General features: G+C 42.5%; 1 protein-coding gene across 2 annotated transcripts in view; it reads left to right on the top strand.

The window, feature by feature from the left end:
* The window catches only part of LOC148074362 (spondin-1-like), a 20,225-nt gene extending 823 nt beyond the window's left edge, over positions 1-19,402 (top strand). Inside the window, exons 2-15 of one of the 2 annotated variants that reach the window (XM_087796719.1) lie at positions 816-922; positions 4,794-4,927; positions 6,015-6,088; positions 6,223-6,345; positions 6,419-6,567; positions 12,273-12,337; positions 12,446-12,647; positions 13,530-13,670; positions 13,768-13,843; positions 15,819-16,001; positions 16,217-16,387; positions 18,419-18,760; positions 18,833-19,099; positions 19,172-19,402. In XM_087796719.1, the coding sequence (XP_087652845.1) occupies positions 816-922; positions 4,794-4,927; positions 6,015-6,088; positions 6,223-6,345; positions 6,419-6,567; positions 12,273-12,337; positions 12,446-12,647; positions 13,530-13,670; positions 13,768-13,843; positions 15,819-16,001; positions 16,217-16,387; positions 18,419-18,760; positions 18,833-19,099; positions 19,172-19,320 (2,183 nt within the window). In that variant the 3' untranslated portion in view covers positions 19,321-19,402. Of the gene's footprint in view, positions 1-815; positions 923-4,793; positions 4,928-6,014; positions 6,089-6,222; positions 6,346-6,418; positions 6,568-12,272; positions 12,338-12,445; positions 12,648-13,529; positions 13,671-13,767; positions 13,844-15,818; positions 16,002-16,216; positions 16,388-18,418; positions 18,761-18,832 lie in introns of both variants that reach the window. The other variant, XM_087796717.1, reaches the window with a different exon arrangement.
* Positions 19,403-19,674: the final 272 nt, after the last annotated feature.

Raw genomic sequence — 19,674 nt, 5'->3', positions numbered from 1 at the left:
GTATGTATGTGTGTGTTTGTCTCTTTTGTGTGTCTGTATGTGTAGGATTGTCTGTGCGTGTTTTGTTTTTATGTTTACGTGAGTATGTTTGTACGGGTGCATGCTTACATGTCATATGTACATGTATGTATGTGTGTGTCTGGGTGTGCATGTATGTATGTGTGTACGAGTGTGTAAGCGTGTACGCGTTTGTGTGTGTTCATGTATTTGTGCATGTCTATGTACATGTGTGTGTGGGTCAATGTTTGTGCATGTTCATGTGTTTGTGTTTGTTCTGTGTACATGTGTGTGTGTGTGTGTCAATGTTGTTGTGTGTTCATCAAGATCTCTGATGTCATCTTTGACCTACATTCACTTCCGTTCCCATGATGTCGGGGTCAGAGGTCAGGGCGAGGAGGAAGAGTCTGTCCAAGAGAACCAGCTAACAAATGACACACACCCACAACGGTACACAACTCATTGTGCGTTTCTGCTACACCATTCCTCCTCCTGCCCTCCATTGAGGGTGAAAGTGATTACTCAGCAAAACAAGTAACTACTCAGCAGTTTTCAACTCGGACTGTACTTCCCCTCCAGGCCTCTGGGGGCGCTGCAGATCTGGTTTGTAGTACTTGTCGTACTCGTGAGCGGTGAATTCATGCGGCATTGAGTCACATGTTCTGAACGGTACGATGACGTCATCATGTTATGACTCCTAGTCTCAAGGTCAAAGTAAGGAGAGTCAAAACATCTGAGAGTAGAACCAAGATGGGGTCGGAGGTCGAACTCACCTTGAGACTCGTGTGACAGAAGAGTTTCTTCTTCTTCTCTCTCAGTGGAGCTGATGGCCGCCAGTCCTGCTTATTTCCGAGGCTTCACGCTCATCGCGCTGAAGGAGGGACGCGAGGGGACCTCGGAGGACGACTTCGGGGGACAGTTCCAGGTGATACTACACTTCGACAACACTTCTCAAACTGCTGGAGTCTAATGTCAGTGGAGAGTCAAAATGGCGCATGTATCTTGATCTAATATGGACGTATGGACTGGTGTCTCTGGTCCAATCAGATCCTTCAGAGCATCTGTCGGCTCGTTTAGTTTCTACTTCTCTTCCTGTTGAATCATTGATGTCTACGTATGAGCCTTCAAATCTGCTCTGTGATTGGTCAACACTACCTGTGCTTCCTGTAACGTTTCATCATCATCATCATCATCATCATCATCATCTTCATCTTCATCATCATAAACCACATCATCATCATCTTTATCTTTATCTTCATCATCTTCACAATCATCTTCATCATCATCTTCATCTTCATCTTCATCAACCATCATCAGATGTTCTCAGACGCTCGAGGGTTAAACTTACTTTCCTGTGAATCCTCTTCCATGTCTGCACATGCCCACTAACCATGACTCAGCGAATGAAGCCGACGTTCTGAGAAAAACACTCAAAAGTTCGTTTGACAACATGAACCTTCAAGACACGGTTTGGGGGGCCACGTGAGGCCGTCTAGACGCCCAGTAAGATAAAGATAACATTGTTTTTCTCGGACTCTGATTTTTCTATTTTAAATCTTCTATATTCTATTTGTACGATGGTCAGAGACAAACTTCGAGGGGAGCTTCGAGCAGTGAAGTGTTGACTGACACCAGTGGTCAGTCTGTGGTCAGTCTGTGGTCAGTCTGCGGTCAGTCTGTCTCCTGCCGAGTGACGCGGTCCTGCTGCTGAAGGAAGTCAAATCTCACTCCAGCTGCTTCCTGTTCCTGTCTGCTGTCTGCACTCCTGGAATGTTGCTGCTGGTTCAACACCAGAGGCTGACCTCTGACCTGTGTGTGTGGGAGAGAGTGTGAATGTGTGTGTGTGTCTCTGTGTGTGTGTGTTTGAAGGAAGTTGAGCAAGAGTGTGAGTCAGAGTGTGTTTTCAAGGGCTGCAGAACAGGAAGTGTGACCTTCAGCAGCCACATGGAGACGACTAGAGTTGTTACTGTAAGATCTGTGTCGAAGGTCACTGACAGGACAAGAACATCTACAAGTGTAGAGCAGACAGAGCTTCAGAGAGAGACCTCTCCTGCAGAAGAACACCGTGTTAGTGGAGCAGCTGAAGAAGACCGGACCAGCTGAAGGACCTCTTCTCTGCTGGACCTGAAGACCTGTGAAGATGAAAGCCCTCAAGTCCTGTCTGGTGTGTCTGGTCTCCTATTGTGAGGAACATCTTCAGCTTCATTGAGAAGCTCCGGGCCTACAGGAGACACAAGCTGGTCCAGCCGTCCAAGCAGCTCAAGGAGATGATCTGCTCTGAACACCAGGAGGAGGAGAAGATGTTCTTTGGTTCTGATCAGCAGCTCATCTGGTCTCTCTGTGTGGACCAACACAAAGATCATGACATCGTCTGGACCACAGCAGAGAGGAGAATAGAATAGAAAAGCTTTATTCATCCCCAGAGGGGAAACACACTTTCACAACAGCGCAGTTGGAAAAACAATAAAGTGCAAGGAAAAAGAGAAAGAGAGAGGGGAGAGAGAGAAAGAAGTGGATCAGGATCAGTAGAAGATCCAGAAGAGAGAGGAAGGAGTGAAGCTTCTCCAGCAGGAGGAGAAGAACATCAGAGTCTCTGCTGATGAAGCAGTGGAGACCAGTCAGGTGACCCTTCACCAGATGATCCAGATCCTCCAGAGAAGAAAGTCTGGTGTGGAGCAGCAGATCAGATCTCAGCAGGAGACTGAAGCTGCTCGAGCCCGAGGACCGGCCGTGTCCCTCTGCAGGGAAGTCCTGGACCTTCTGAGAGAGACATGTGGACTGACATCTCACTGATGGTCCATCAAGAGACCAGAGAGCAGTTCCTCACACACTCACAGGACGTCACTGTGGATCCAACAACTTCAGAAACAAACCTAACTTTTATTGTCGTAGTATGTTTTCACAGACATCAAAACTTTGACCTTTGAACTGTGAACTCGTCCCTTTTAATTGTAAGAAAGTAAGTAAGTCATGGTTATTTGTTAATTACAAACTTTAGTTTCGTCAACACAACATAACACAACCACAGTTACTTTTTATCAGACCACACGTGAAATAAAGACACACACACACACACTTACACACATGCAAGAGTGTTCCCAAGTGACGTCAAAATTGAAGTTGTAAATTGTGTGTGTGACTGAGATGTGTGTTTGTTTGTGAGTTAGTATGTAGTTTGTGTGTTTGTAGTTAGTGTGTGTGTGTGTGTGTGTGTGTGTAAAAGTATGAGAGGTAAATTAGTTGTGTGTGAGAAGTAAGTGGTGCGTTGGATTGTGTGAGGTGTGTCTGTGTGTTTGACAATGGGAGGTGTGTATGAAGTGAGTGTGTGGATGTTGGGTTGTGTGTGTGTGTGTGCGTGTGCGTGTGCGTGTGCATGTGTTGTGTTGTGTGTACTAACCCGGCTCTGAAACGTGTCATCACTTGCTGGACAATCGCAGCAACAACACACAGATGTTATGTCGTGATTATCTTGACGCAGGTTCAGTCAAAGATCAACACAATATCTTTAAGACACGACAAAACATTGTGCGTCGAGACCTGCTGCGGGTGCACCAGACTCCACCAGGTGGGACTCCGATCGTGTCAAAAGGTCATAGGTCATGGGGCGACACGTACACAGACAGTTTGACGATGTAGAGTTTTGAACATTTGCGTCAGATTCACATCGTTGACCAATTGTGAGCTAACTCTGTTTACTCACCAGCTGTCACTCATGTTTGGTCTCCACGGCAACACAACTTTGTCCCATGGTGTGTGTTTGTGAACATCTGTTAACTTCTTACTTTTATCACCTTCATCATCACCTTCTTCATCATCATCTTCATCACCTTCATCATCTTCATCTTCATCACCTTCATCATCTTCATCATCACCTTCTTCATCATCTTCTTAACTTTCATCTTCATCATAATCATCCTCATCATCATCATCATCATCATCACCATCATCACCACAACTGAGGTGTTAGTTCAACAACTGTGTATCAAGAAGTTCTTGCTCAAGAATTCAGGAGGTTTTTTTTCAGTAGAAAGAGCAGCTGCTGTATGTAAACACATGAAGGTTCAAAGATTCAGTGAGAGAATGAAGGAATTCATGTTCCCTCACTTCTCTCCTTCATGTTCCCTCACTTCTCTCCTTCATGTTCCCTCACTTCTCTCCTTCATGTTCCCTCACTTCTCTCCTTCATGTTCACTTCTCTTCTTCATGTTCCCTCACTTCTCTCCTTCATGTTCCCTCACTTCTCTCCTTCATGTTCACTTCTCTTCTTCATGTTCCCTCACTTCTCTCCTTCATGTTCCCTCACTTCTCTCCTTCATGTTCCCTTCTCTTCTTCATGTTCACTTCTCTTCTTCATGTTCCCTCACTTCTCTCCTTCATGTTCCCTCACTTCTCTCCTTCATGTTCACTTCTCTTCTTCATGTTCCCTCACTTCTCTCCTTCATGTTCCCTCACTTCTCTCCTTCATGTTCCCTCACTTCTCTCCTTCATGTTCACTTCTCTTCTTCATGTTCCCTCACTTCTCTCCTTCATGTTCCCTCACTTCTCTCCTTCATGTTCCCTCACTTCTCTCCTTCATGTTCACTTCTCTTCTTCATGTTCCCTCACTTCTCTCCTTCATGTTCCCTCACTTCTCTCCTTCATGTTCCCTCACTTCTCTCCTTCATGTTCCCTCACTTCTCTCCTTCATGTTCCCTCACTTCTTTCCTTCATGTTCCCTCACTTCTCTCCTTCATGTTCCCTCTCAGGTGTGTCTTGAAGACACAGTAACAGAGGTCATGTGACTTGTGTCTCCTCAGATCATCGACGAGGACGACACTCAGTTCATGAGCAACTGTGCTCCTGCAGTGACAGAAAGTACTCCGAGGAGACGCACCAGGATCCAGGTCTTCTGGACTGCACCTGTGAGCGGAACCGGCTGTGTGACCCTGAAGTAGGTGTTGTAGGTGTTTGCTGGAGTCTCATCAGTGTCGTGGAGTTATATATATATATGTGACAGTCATGATGAAGATGGAGGTTATGGTTTTGAAGATGATGAAAGTGAAGATGACGAAGATGATGAAGATGATGAAGGTGATGAAGGTGATGGTGATGAAGCTGATGGTGATGATGCAGATTACGATGATTAAGATAAGGATCAAGATGATGATGAATATGTAGAAGATTACGATGTAGAAGATGACGATGTAGTAGAATACGATGTAAAAGATTACGATGTAGAAGGCGATGATGTAGAAGATTACGTTGTAGAAGATAACGATGTAGAAGATAACGATGTAGAAGATCACGATGTAGAAGATTGCAATGTAAAAGATTACGATGTAGAAGATGACGATGTAGTAGAATACGATGTAAAAGATTACAATGTAGAATGGGATGATGTAGAAGATTACGTTGTAGAAGATAACGATGTAGAAGATAACGATGTAGAAGATCACGATGTAGAAGATTGCAATGTAAAAGATTACGATGTAGAAGATGACGATGTAGAAGATGACGATTTGGGGACGACGATGTAGAAGATTATGATGTAGAAGATTACGATGTAGAAAATTACGATGTAGGGGACCACGATGTAGAAGATTACGATGTAAAAGATTACGATGTAGAAAATTACGATGTAGGGGACCACGATGTAGAAGATTACGGTCTAGAAGATTACGATGTAAAAGATTACGATGTAGAAGATTACGATGCAAAAGATGACAATGTAAAAGATTAGGATGTAGAAGATGACGATGTAGAAGATGACGATGTAGAAGATGATGACGTAGAAGATTACGATGTAGAAGATTACGATGTAAAAGATTACGATGTAGAATATTACGATGTCAAGATTACCATGTAGAAGATTACGATGTAAAAGATTACCATGTAGAAGATTACGATGTAGAAGACGATGATGTAGAAGGTGGGGATCGAGATGTCGAAGTACTTTAGTTCTTAAAGTAACTTGAATGAAGTTCTAATAATCACATCATGTTCTTCTGCCAGTGATTCTCAATCTTCTCCACTTTCAGGGCCAGCATCGTCCAGAAGAGAGTCATTTACTTCCAGGATCAAGGTTCACTCACTATCCGTCTCTGTGAGAGAGGTAATGACATCTTCTCTCCCTCCATCTCTATCTCTATCTCTTCATCATCACCGTCACTTCATCATCCTCATCATCATCATCATCATCATCATCATTATCACCTGGACTCTCTCGCTCCTCTATCTCCTCCGCAGAACGACTTCCTGGTCAAGCAACAGAACCTCCTCCCGTCCAGTGCTGCGCCTGTGGAAGTGCAAAGTACCGCCTGACCTTCCACGGGAACTGGTCTGAGAAGGTCCATCCTCGTGATTATCCTCGTGAGTTCACGACAGGAAGTGATGTCATGCTGTAAACGTTCATGAACGACTGAAGCGTGAACTTCTCCTGCAGGACGAGCGAACCACTGGTCGGCTCTGATCGGAGCGTCTCACTCTCCGGCTTACGTTCTGTGGGAATATGGAGGCTTCGCCAGCGAGGGAGTTCGTCAGGTCGCCGAGTACGGATCGCCGATCAAGATGGAGGAGCAGATCCGACAGAAGGTAGAAGACCACCTGTCAATCAACAGCTGCATCACAACTTAGACTGGAGTCACACACACACACAAGTGCTCACTCACACACACATACTCACTCACACACACAAATACACAAACACAAATGGTCACGCACAGATAAATACACACACACAAATGAAAAATCATACACACACACAAATACACACACACATACATGCTCACTCACAGAGACAAATATACACACACACACACAAATGCTCAATCACACACACACAAATACACACACACAAATGCTCACTCACAGACACAAATACACACACAAATATTCACACAACATCACACTTACGTACACAAATACACACTCACAAACACAAATGCTCACTCACACATACAAATACACACTCACACACACAGATGCTCACTCACACACACAAATACACACTCACACACACAGATGCTCACTCACACACACAAATACACACTCACACACACAAATGCTCACTCACACACACAAATACACACTCACACACACAGATGCTCACTCACACATACAAATACACACTCACACACACAGATGCTCACTCACACACACAAATACACACTCACACACACACATGCTCACTCACACACACAAATGCTCACTCACACACACAAATACACACTCACACACACAAATGCTCACTCACACACACAAATACACACTCACACACACAGATGCTCACTCACACATACAAATACATACTCACACACAGATGCTCACTCACACATACAAATACACACTCACACACACAGATGCTCACTCACACACACAAATACACACTCACACACACAAATGCTCACTCACACACACAAATACACACTCACACACACAGATGCTCACTCACACATACAAATACACACTCACACACACAGATGCTCACTCACACACACAAATGTTCACTAACACAAATTCACACTTACACATAAACATACACACTAACACACACTCGCGCTCAACCATACTTTTATACAGACTTTTAGAAACACATTAACTTCGGTAAGCACGCAAAAACACAATCTTATACACAATGACATTTTAGTACATGCTCACACTCACACCCACGCATATACACTTCTACTCATACATACAATTTTACACACGCACACATGCACACACACACACATGGATACAAAAACATTGTTATACAAAACACAGACACGCATACACACTTTCACAAACAAACGCACACACAGAGTCTGCAAATTGTGCCACAGACACACTCTCAATTGCATGAACATATACAGACTCACACTCACACATACCTCTGCCAAGGAGCTAATTTATCATGACTTTTGAAACATTATTTTATACTTCGTTTGCTAAAGCTAGTTCTTCAGCGCTAGCTAGCGCGACAGAAGAAGCTATAGCTGGACAACCGGTGACGTTGTTGTCATGTCGGGGTTTATCGTTGTCCGGCTGTGTGCGAACAATGGCGCGTTGTCGCCGGACGTCAGCGAGCTGTGAGCCTGTCAGAGAGTGTTTGTGCGCTTGTGTGCAGACGTTAGCGGCTGACGGACAGCTAAGACTCGTCTCCGGAGCTAATGGCTACGGCACAAAAGAGTCTTCAGCGGCTCGAAGGCCTGGAATGTTTCCATTGAGCTGCAAGAAGCCGGCGTACAATAGCCGCGGTTGTGCGAGTCCTAAACCTGTTTTTGTGTAACAAAATGGTTTTGTGCGTCGGTCAAAGTGCTGTCGCGGAGTGACAGGAGATTCCGGCGTGTGACGTCTTCATGAATCGGATCTTTAAAGAACGTGTGAAAGTTCGAGCTAGTGCGCTAACGGTTAGCATCCGGAGCAGGAACTCTGTGGAATCTTCGCTAAACTCGTGCGGAATAACAAGTGCGTCGAGTCAGCAGACGATAACATGACTCAGCAGACGATAACATGACTCAGCAGACGATAACATGACTCAGCAGACGATAACATGACTCAGCAGACAATAACATGACTCAGCAGACGATAACATGACTCAGCAGACGATAAAATGACTCGGCAGACGATAACATGACTCGGCAGACGATAACATGACTCGGCAGACGATAACATGACTCGGCAGACGATAACATGACTCGGCAGACGATAACATGACTCGGCAGACGATAACATGACTCGGCAGACGATAACATGACTCGGCAGACGATAACATGACTCGGCAGACGATAACATGACTCGGCAGACGATAACATGACTCGGCAGACGATAACATGACTCGGCAGACGATAACATGACTCGGCAGACGATAACATGACTCAGCAGACGATAACATGACTCAGCAGACGATAACATGACTCAGCAGACGATAACATGACTCAGCAGACGATAACATGACTCAGCAGACGATAACATGACTCAGCAGACGATAACATGACTCGGCAGACGATAACATGACTCGGCAGACGATAACATGACTCAGCAGACGATAACATGACTCAGCAGACGATAACATGACTCGGCAGACGATAACATGACTCGGCAGACGATAACATGACTCAGTGACTCGAACCTGAACGAGTCATTATAGGTAAAAAGAAAAGTGCTGAGTCCACGTAGGTCCAGCGAATCATCGGCGGGTCAGTGCAGAACAGCGCCCTCTTGTGGACACACATGTCCCGAAAACAACGTTTGTGCTGCTGGAGTGTGAAGAGAGGAAATCGGTGTCGATGACTCATGGGTTAATGCATGAGTGAGTCATTTCTTCAGATGGCCGAGTGAGTCGGTGTGACGACTCGTGTGACGACTCGTGTGACGACTCGTGTGACGACTCGTGTGACGACTCGTGTGACGACTCGTGTGACGACTCGTGTGACGACTCGTGTGACGACTCGTGTGACGACTCGTGTGACGACTCGTGTGACGACTCGTGTGACGACTCGTGTGACGACTCGTGTGCAGACGCGGCCCGACAGGCCTCGTCTTGAGAGAGGAATGTGAGTCGCTGCAGGCTCTTAACGAATCATGTGTCAGCGACTCTCGGAAACGACTCATTCGCTTTGACTCGCTCGGACAATATGAGTCGTTCCTTGGAGAAGACGTGGGTCGAGCTGGTGCTGAGAGATTCTTTTTTGTGACTCGATCTGTGACTCACTGATGATGGTGAACTCGACTCTCCTCACTCGCCTCACAAACACACACCATACACACTTACTCACACACACACACATGCACAAACAACACACGCACACACACCAACACACACACTCGCATACTAACGAACACACGCACACACACCAACACACATACTCACACTCGCATACAAAAAAACATGCAAATGAACAAACACACAATCACACACACACACACACACACACACACACACACACACACACACACACACACACACACACACACACACACACACACACACACACACACACACACATCCTCCACTGCTCCTTGAGGTCCTACAATGTCTCAGGACCTCCTCCGAGATGTTCTCCTGCCACATGATGTTCCTGCTCTCGTCAGACGTCTCATCATCATCTCCCTGGTGTGGACCAGACCTGGTGTGGTCCAGACCTGGTGTGGTCCAGACCTGGTGTGGACCAGACCTGGTGTGGACCAGACCTGGTGTGGACCAGACCTGGTGTGGTCCAGACCTGGTGTGGTCCAGACCTGCTGTGGACCAGGTTCTTCAACCCGTCCTGACAGATCACGTCTCAGCAGTTACTCTGCGTGACTGAAGATAATTACACAGACGAGTCGTAACGAGTCGCACAGAGAAAAGATGGAGGGAGAGAAAAAAAAAGCAGGAATCCACCTGCAGACTCACCTGAGTTAAGGAGAAAAACATCTGCTTCTGAGGGAAGAGCAAGAACAAAAGCTGCAGTTCCTCCAGTGTCCACACGAGGCTGACCTTGACCTGATCTTGACCTGGTTCTTAAATCACATGAATGAAGAAGAGTTTAACATTCAAGTGAGATGATCTCACAAGACATGGAGCTAGTTTGTGTGTCTGTGTGTATAAGTGCATGTGTTTGTGTGTATGTATAATGATGTATGAGTGTGTAGATGTACAAGTATGTTTGTGTGTCTGTGTGTATAAGTGTTTGTGTGTATGTATAATGATGTATGAGTGTGTATGTGTGTATGTGTTGTATAAGTGTTTACCTTTGTGTTTATTTACAAGTGTATATGTTTGTGTATGTGTGTGTATATATTTATAAGTCTATATATTTGTGTGTCTGTGTGTGATAGGGGTACAGTTGTAAGTGTGTTAATGTGTGTTTACATGTACAAATGTGTTTGTGCCTATAGGCATATGTGTATACGTTTTTGTATGTGCATGTATATTATATATATACAGGTATATATGTATATAAGGAAATGTGTGTGTGTGTATATAAATGTATAACTCTGTGTGTGTATATACATGTACATGTTTGTATATGTGTGTGCATGTATAAGTGTATACGTTTGTTTGTTTATATATACATAAGGGTATGTATTTGTGTGTAAATGTATAGGTGTGTTTGTGTGTATATACAGTATATATATTAATGTGTTTACATGTATAAGTGTACATATTTTTTGTGTATATACATGCAAGGTTGCTTGTGTATATGTGTGTTTGTGTGTGTCTGTATGTGTTTCATGCCAAGTGTATATGTGTGTCTATGTATAGGTTTATAAGTTTGTGTATATGTAAATAAGGGTGTGTATATGTGTATACATGTATAGGTCAATATATATATATAAGTGTGTGTACATGTATAGGTCAAAATATATATAAGTGTGTGTACATGTATAGATGTATAAGTGTGTGTACTTGTGTATAAGTGTGTGTACTTGTGTATAAGTGTGTGTACATGTGTATAAGTGTGTGTACTTGTGTATAAGTGTGTGTACTTGTGTATAAGTGTGTGTACTTGTGTATAAGTGTGTGTACATGTATAGATGTATAAGTGTGTGTACATGTGTATAAGTGTGTGTACATGTGTATAAGTGTATGTATTTGTGTATAAGTGTGTGTACTTGTGTATAAGTGTGTGTACATGTGTATAAGTGTGTGTACATGTGTATAAGTGTGTGTACTTGTGTATAAGTGTGTGTACTTGTGTATAAGTGTGTGTACATGTGTATAAGTGTGTGTACTTGTGTATAAGTAAGTAAGTAAGTAAGTAATATTTATTTATATAGAACTTTTCGAGACCAGGGTCACAAAGCGCTTAGACAATCAAAACAATACTTAAAAAAGTACATACTTTAAAGATCAAGATAATACTGAGAACAACACAGGAGTTTGAGAAATTCAAGGAAAAGCCTGAACAAATAGAAACGTCTTAAGATGTTTCTTAAAGGAGTCAGTAGATCATCAAACACAGAGATGGTTCCAAAGCTTAGGAGCAACAGCCTGAAAAGATTTCTCTCCTCTGGTCCTTAATCTTGTTCAGGAACCATCAATAGATTCTGATCCAGTAAGTAAGTAAGTAATATTTATTTATATAGTGCTTTTCTAGACCAGGGTCACAAAGCGCTTAGACAATCAAAACAATACTCAAAAAAGTATATACTTTAAAAATCAAGATAATACTGAGAACAACACAGGAGTTCCAGGAAATCAACAAGTGTGTGTACTTGTGTATAAGTGTGTGTACATGTGTATAAGTGTGTGTACTTGTGTATAAGTGTGTGTACATGTGTATAAGTGTGTGTACTTGTATATATTCAGCTGCTTCTCTCTGTGTCCACAGACTGAAGAAGTGTTGAGCGTCATCAAGACTAAAGCTCAGTGGCCGGCCTGGCAGCCGCGCAACCTGTGAGTCCACCTGAACCTTCAGCTGACCTCTGACCTCTGACCTCTTCTCACATGTTGTCGTGTCGTTGCTAACAGTTAGCATGACCAGCCTCGTCTTCTCCTCCGCAGTCGATCTCCTCCGTCGGCCGAGTTCTCCGTGGACCCGACCCGCCACCTCATGTCCTTCCTGACCATGCTGGGCCCGAGTCCGGACTGGAACGTGGGCCTCTCTGGGGAAGACTTGTGCACCAAGGACTGCGGCTGGGTCCAGAGGCTGGAGGTCGACCTGCTGCCCTGGGACGCTGGGACGGACAGCGGTGTGACCTACGAGGTGAGGAGGTCCAGGTCCCTTGCTCTGAGGAAAACTTGGACAGTAACTAAAGTTTGAAAACGGGTGAATGGGTGAACAGAAGGTTGGATGGTTGGATGGATGAATGGATGGATGAATGGATGAATGGATGAATGGATGAATGGATGAATGGTTTGAGGTGATGATCGTGTAAATAGTTAATTGGTTTGATGGATGAATGGATTGATGGTTGCATAGATAAATGGTTGGCTTGATGAACGTATGAATGGATGAAAAAATGAACATGTGAAATGATCAATAATTGAATGGATGATTGGGACATAAGTGAATGGCTGGATGGATGAATATGTGAATGGATGAGTGAGTAAATGTATGAATATTTAAATGTATAAATAGGTGGATGAATGAATGACATTGTGAATGGCTGAAGTTGTAAATCGGTGAGAGTTTGAATAGGTGGATGTATGAATATGTGATTGGCTAAATGATTTAATGGATGAATGTATGGTGATCTAAATGTTTTAATGGGTTAATGATTAAATAGGTGAATGGGTGAATTTACCAATATGAGAATGTAAGCATAGGTGGATGGGTGATAGGATGGATGGATAAACAATATGTGAATGGGTTAATATGCGAATGAATGGATGGATGGATGGATGAATGGAGGAATGGATGGATACATGGATGGATGGATGGATGAATGGATGGATGGATGGATGAATGAATGAATGAATGAATGGATGGATGGATGGATGGATGAATGAATGGATACATGGATGGATACATGGATGGATGGATGGATGGATGAATGAATGAATGAATGAATGGATGGATGGACATGTAAACTGCTGAACAATGGTAGAAAGTTCAAGGAGACGCTTCACGTCGTTGTGTCTTCAGGCTCCTAACAGCCCGACCGTCCCTCAAGAGAAGATCCGACCCCTCACCAGCCTGGACCACCCACAGAGTCCCTTCTACGACCCTGCAGGGGGCGCTATCACGCCGCTGGCCCGAGTGCTGGTGGAGCGCCTGGCCAGGAAGGTACCAGCGTTGAAATATCAAAGATTTATTTTTATGAATAAATGAATGAAAGTTTCTGAGACTGAGACGCGAAACATTCTTTGAACTCATTCTTCAGGGCGATCAGTGCAACACGGAGCCGGACTCTGTTGACGACATCGTCGCTGACATCGGGCTGGAGGAGCGACTGGAAGGTGAGTCACGACCATCACCTGTTCTGCTTCACTATAGACTGGATATGTATCAGCATGGTGGAAATATAAGGAAAATAAATTAAAATAAAAACGGTAAATATAAGGATAATAAATTAAAATAAAAAGGTTAAATATGATGATAATAAATCAAAATAAAAAGGTTAAATGTAAGGATAATAAATTAAAATAAAAAAAGGTAAATGTAAGGATAATAAATTAAAATAAAAAGGTTAAATATAAGGATAATAAATACAAATAAAAACGGTAAATGTAGGGATAATAAATTAAAATAAAAACGGCAAATATAAGGATTATAAATTAAAATAAAAAGGTCAAATATGATAATAATAAATTAAAATAAAAACGCTAAATATAAGGATAATAAATCAAAATAAAAACGGTAAATATAAGGATAATAAATCAAAATAAAAACGGTAAATATAAGGATTATACATCAAAATAAAAACGGTAAATATAAGGATTATACATCAAAATAAAAACAGTAAATATAAGGATAATAAATCAAAATAAAAAGGTTAAATATAAGGATAATAAATACAAATAAAAACGGTAAATGTAGGGATAATAAATTAAAATAAAAACGGCAAATATAAGGATTATAAATTAAAATAAAAACAGTAAATGTAAGGATAATAAATACAAATAAAAACGGTAAATATAAGGATAATAAATACAAATAAAAACGGTAAATATAAGGATAATAAAAAATAAAAATAAAAAATATATATATATATATATATATATATATATATATATATATATATATATATATAAGGATAATAAGTTGAAATAAAAAGGTTAAATAAAAGGATAATAAATCAAAATAAAAACGGTAAATATAAGGATTATAAATCAAAATAAAAACAGTAAATATAAGGATAATAAATCAAAATAAAAACGGTAAATATAAGGATTATAAATCAAAATAAAAACGGTAAATATAAGGATTATAAATCAAAATAAAAACAGTAAATATAAGGATAATAAATCAAAACAAAATGGTAAATATAAGGATTATAAATTAAAATAAAAAGGTCAAATATGATAATAATAAATTAAAATAAAAACGGTAAATATAAGGATAATAAATCAAAATAAAAACGGTAAATATAAGGATAATAAATCAAAATAAAAACGGTAAATATAAGGATTATACATCAAAATAAAAACGGTAAATATAAGGATTATACATCAAAATAAAAACAGTAAATATAAGGATAATAAATCAAAATAAAAAGGTTAAATATAAGGATAATAAATACAAATAAAAACGGTAAATGTAGGGATAATAAATTAAAATAAAAACGGCAAATATAAGGATTATAAATTAAAATAAAAACAGTAAATGTAAGGATAATAAATACAAATAAAAACGGTAAATGTAAGGATAATAAATACAAATAAAAATGGTAAATATAAGGATAATAAATTAGAATAAAAAGGTCAAATATGATGATAATAAATCAAAATAAAAACGGTAAATATAAGGATTATAAATTAAAATAAAAACAGTAAATATAAGGATAATACATTACAATTAAAATGGTAAATATAAGGATTATAAATTAAAATAAAAAGGTCAAATATGATGATAATAAATCTAAATAAAAACGGTAAATATAAGGATAATACATTTAAATAAAAAGGTTAAATATGATAATAAGTAAAAAATAAATAAAGTTAAATATGAAGATAAAAAAAAGATTTGAACATGATATATTAAAAATAAATATGATAATCAATAAAAATAAAAACAGCATTTAAATAGTTAACAAAAATAAGAATATTTAAATACGATCATAATAAATCTAAATAAAAACAGAAACTATGATTATAAATAAAAATATTGCTAAATATTATAATAAAAAACATTAATTATGATTATAAATAAAAACAGTCACATGTGTTTCAAAATAAGGACATGTTACATAGTGTGTGTGTGTGTGTGTTTCAGACGACACTCCCGACACCTGCGTCTACTCCGCCTGGTCACCGTGGTCAGCGTGCAGCAGCAACACCTGTGACAAAGGTCGTCGGATGAGGCAGCGCATGTTGAAGGCTCAGCTGGACCCCAGTGTGTCGTGTCCAAACACACAGGACTTCCAGCCCTGCATGGCTCCGGGCTGCGACACAGAGGGTGAGCACCAGGGGGCGCCATCTCCACACACTCTGAGTCACGTGTGTCTGAACCTTCATTAACATACACACACATGTTGATTTGTTGGTTCGAATCCTGAAGTAAATAGTATTTTAATTTGTGGTCAGAGAAGGTTTGAATCTGGACACGAGTGACACAATCATAAGAACCTCTGGTCATAATGTTTGTCAAACATGAGTGACTTCTTCCTCCAGAGCCGCCCTCCTGCATGATGTCCGAGTGGATCAGCTGGTCGGCCTGCAGCGCCTCCTGTGGGATGGGCATGAGATCACGAGAACGATACATCAAACAGTTTCCAGACGACGGATCCGAGTGTCGGCATGAAACTGAGGAGACAGAGAAGTGTGTCGTGAACGAGGATTGCTGTGAGTCTCACTCTTTTATGTTCCATCACTTCTCTCCTTCATGTTCCCTCACTTCTCTCCTTCATGTTCCCTCACTTCTCTCCTTCATGTTCCCTCACTTCTCTCCTTCATGTTCCCTCACTTCTCTTCTTCATGTTCCCTCACTTCTCTCCTTCATGTTCCCTCACTTCTCTCCTTTATGTTCCCTTACTTCTCTCCTCATGTTCCCTTACTTCTCTCCTTCATGTTCCCTCACTTCTCTCCTTTATGTTCCCTCACTTCTCTCCTTCATGTTCCCTCACTTCTCTCCTTCATGTTCCCTCACTTCTCTCCTTTATGTTCCCTTACTTCTCTCCTTCATGTTCCCTCACTTCTCTCCTTCATGTTCCCTCACTTCTCTCCTTTATGTTCCCTTACTTCTCTCCTTCATGTTCCCTCACTTCTTATTCATGTTCCCTCACTTCTCTCCTTCATGTTCCCTCACTTCTCTCCTTCATGTTCCCTCACTTCTCTCCTTTATGTTCCCTCACTTCTCTCCTTCATGTTCCCTCACTTCTCTCCTTCATGTTCCCTCACTTCTCTCCTTCATGTTCCTCACTTCTTATTCATGTTCCCTCACTTCTCTCCTTCATGTTCCCTCACTTCTCTCCTTTATGTTCCCTCACTTCTCTCCTTCATGTTCCCTCACTTCTCTCCTTCATGTTCCCTCACTTCTCTCCTTCATGTTCCCTCACTTCTTATTCATGTTCCCTCACTTCTCTCCTTCATGTTCCCTCACTTCTTATTCATGTTCCCTCACTTCTCTCCTTCATGTTCCCTCACTTCTCTCCTTCATGTTCCCTCACTTCTTATTCATGTTCCCTCACTTCTTATTCATGTTCCCTCACTTCTCTCCTTCATGTTCCCTCACTTCTCTCCTTCATGTTCCCTCACTTCTTATTCATGTTCCCTCACTTCTCTCCTTCATGTTCCCTAACTTCTTATTCATGTTCCCTCACTTCTTATTCATGTTCCCTCACTTCTCTCCTTCATGTTCCCTACACTTCTCTCCTTCATATTCCCTCACTTCTCTTCTTCATGTTCCCTCACTTCTCTCCTTCATGTTCCCTCACTTCTCTCCTTTATGTTCCCTTACTTCTCTCCTCATGTTCCCTTACTTCTCTCCTTCATGTTCCCTCACTTCTCTCCTTTATGTTCCCTCACTTCTCTCCTTCATGTTCCCTCACTTCTCTCCTTCATGTTCCCTCACTTCTCTCCTTTATGTTCCCTTACTTCTCTCCTTCATGTTCCCTCACTTCTCTCCTTCATGTTCCCTCACTTCTCTCCTTTATGTTCCCTTACTTCTCTCCTTCATGTTCCCTCACTTCTTATTCATGTTCCCTCACTTCTCTCCTTCATGTTCCCTCACTTCTCTCCTTCATGTTCCCTCACTTCTCTCCTTTATGTTCCCTCACTTCTCTCCTTCATGTTCCCTCACTTCTCTCCTTCATGTTCCCTCACTTCTCTCCTTCATGTTCCTCACTTCTTATTCATGTTCCCTCACTTCTCTCCTTCATGTTCCCTCACTTCTCTCCTTTATGTTCCCTCACTTCTCTCCTTCATGTTCCCTCACTTCTCTCCTTCATGTTCCCTCACTTCTCTCCTTCATGTTCCCTCACTTCTTATTCATGTTCCCTCACTTCTCTCCTTCATGTTCCCTCACTTCTTATTCATGTTCCCTCACTTCTCTCCTTCATGTTCCCTCACTTCTCTCCTTCATGTTCCCTCACTTCTTATTCATGTTCCCTCACTTCTTATTCATGTTCCCTCACTTCTCTCCTTCATGTTCCCTCACTTCTCTCCTTCATGTTCCCTCACTTCTTATTCATGTTCCCTCACTTCTCTCCTTCATGTTCCCTAACTTCTTATTCATGTTCCCTCACTTCTTATTCATGTTCCCTCACTTCTCTCCTTCATGTTCCCTACACTTCTCTCCTTCATATTCCCTCACTTCTCTCCTTCATGTTCCCTCACTTCTCTCCTTCATGTTCCCTACACTTCTCTCCTCCTCAGCTCCGAGCAGCTGTGTGGTGACAGAGTGGGGTGAGTGGGATCCCTGCAGCGCCACCTGTGGACTGGGCATGAGACGGCGCGAGCGGATGGTGAAGATGTCGCCTCTGGACGGATCCATGTGCAAGAGCGAGGTGGCCGAGGTGGAGAAGTGCATGATGGGAGCCGAGTGCGGCGCGGATCCTGCGTCGCTCTCCTGCATGACGTCGCCCTGGAGCGACTGGAGCGAGTGCAGCCTGACGTGCGGTCGAGGCGTCCGGACCCGTCAGCGGATGCTGAAGTCCGACCCGGCCCAGTGTCGCGAGGACCTGCAGCAGACCGAGACCTGCGATAAGTCCCAGTGCCGTGAGTCACTATAGTTCCCCCCTCGGGATGAGGATCAGCTCCTCCAAATCCAATTCCGTTGTCGTCCCCCAGCCGTGGACTGCATGATGTCCGAGTGGACCGAGTGGTCCGAGTGCAACAAGTCCTGCGGGCGAGGCCACACCATCCGGACCCGCATGATCAAACTGGAGCCGGAGTTCGGCGGAGCCGCCTGTCCCGAGACCATCCAGAGGAAGAAGTGCAAGGTCAGGAAGTGCCGGTCCAAACCCAAGGAGGAGCGAGGAGGAGGTGGAGGAGGAGGAGGTAAGAAGAGAAGGAGGAGGAAACAGGGACGCGAGTCGGCGCCTGAAGAACAGCCAGGTGAGAGTCCGGGTCCGTCCACCGACGAGTCCGGCACGAGTGGGTCTAAGAACCCGGTTCTGGTCCCGACAGGTTGCAGGACGCAGACGTGGGGCGACTGGTCCGACTGCTCCAAGCCGTGCGGGGGAGGAATCCAGGAGCGCTCGACGCTGAAGAGGAAGAGGGTCTCGGGCTGCAAGGCTCGCAAGGAGATCCAGGCCTGCAACGTCAGCGCCTGCTAGAGCTCGGATGGTGGTCGTCATGGAAACAACATGTTTTGTATTTTTCAATATGTTTTTTCAATAAAGTTAACTTTAGTGTCTACACAGTCGTCGCTCGTGTCAACAAGTACACAACACTTTTATTGTGTTACAGTCATCGAGTGTTACAACCTGCAGCTCAAAGACACACACACTCATCACATGACACTCATTGTGCTCACACACGCAACAAACACAGACACACAACAAACACACACTTATTACACAGCCATCCCCTCTGATCACATACACTCATACAACAAGCACAGACACACACAATTACACACACTTGCACAACAAACACACACTTATTACACAAACTCATTCAACAAACAC

This window comes from Callionymus lyra, chromosome 8 (genome assembly GCF_982586985.1).
Source record: "Callionymus lyra chromosome 8, fCalLyr1.hap1.1, whole genome shotgun sequence".
Classification (NCBI taxonomy): Eukaryota; Metazoa; Chordata; class Actinopteri; order Syngnathiformes; family Callionymidae; genus Callionymus; species Callionymus lyra.
This window is presented reverse-complemented; position numbering and strand designations above follow the sequence as displayed.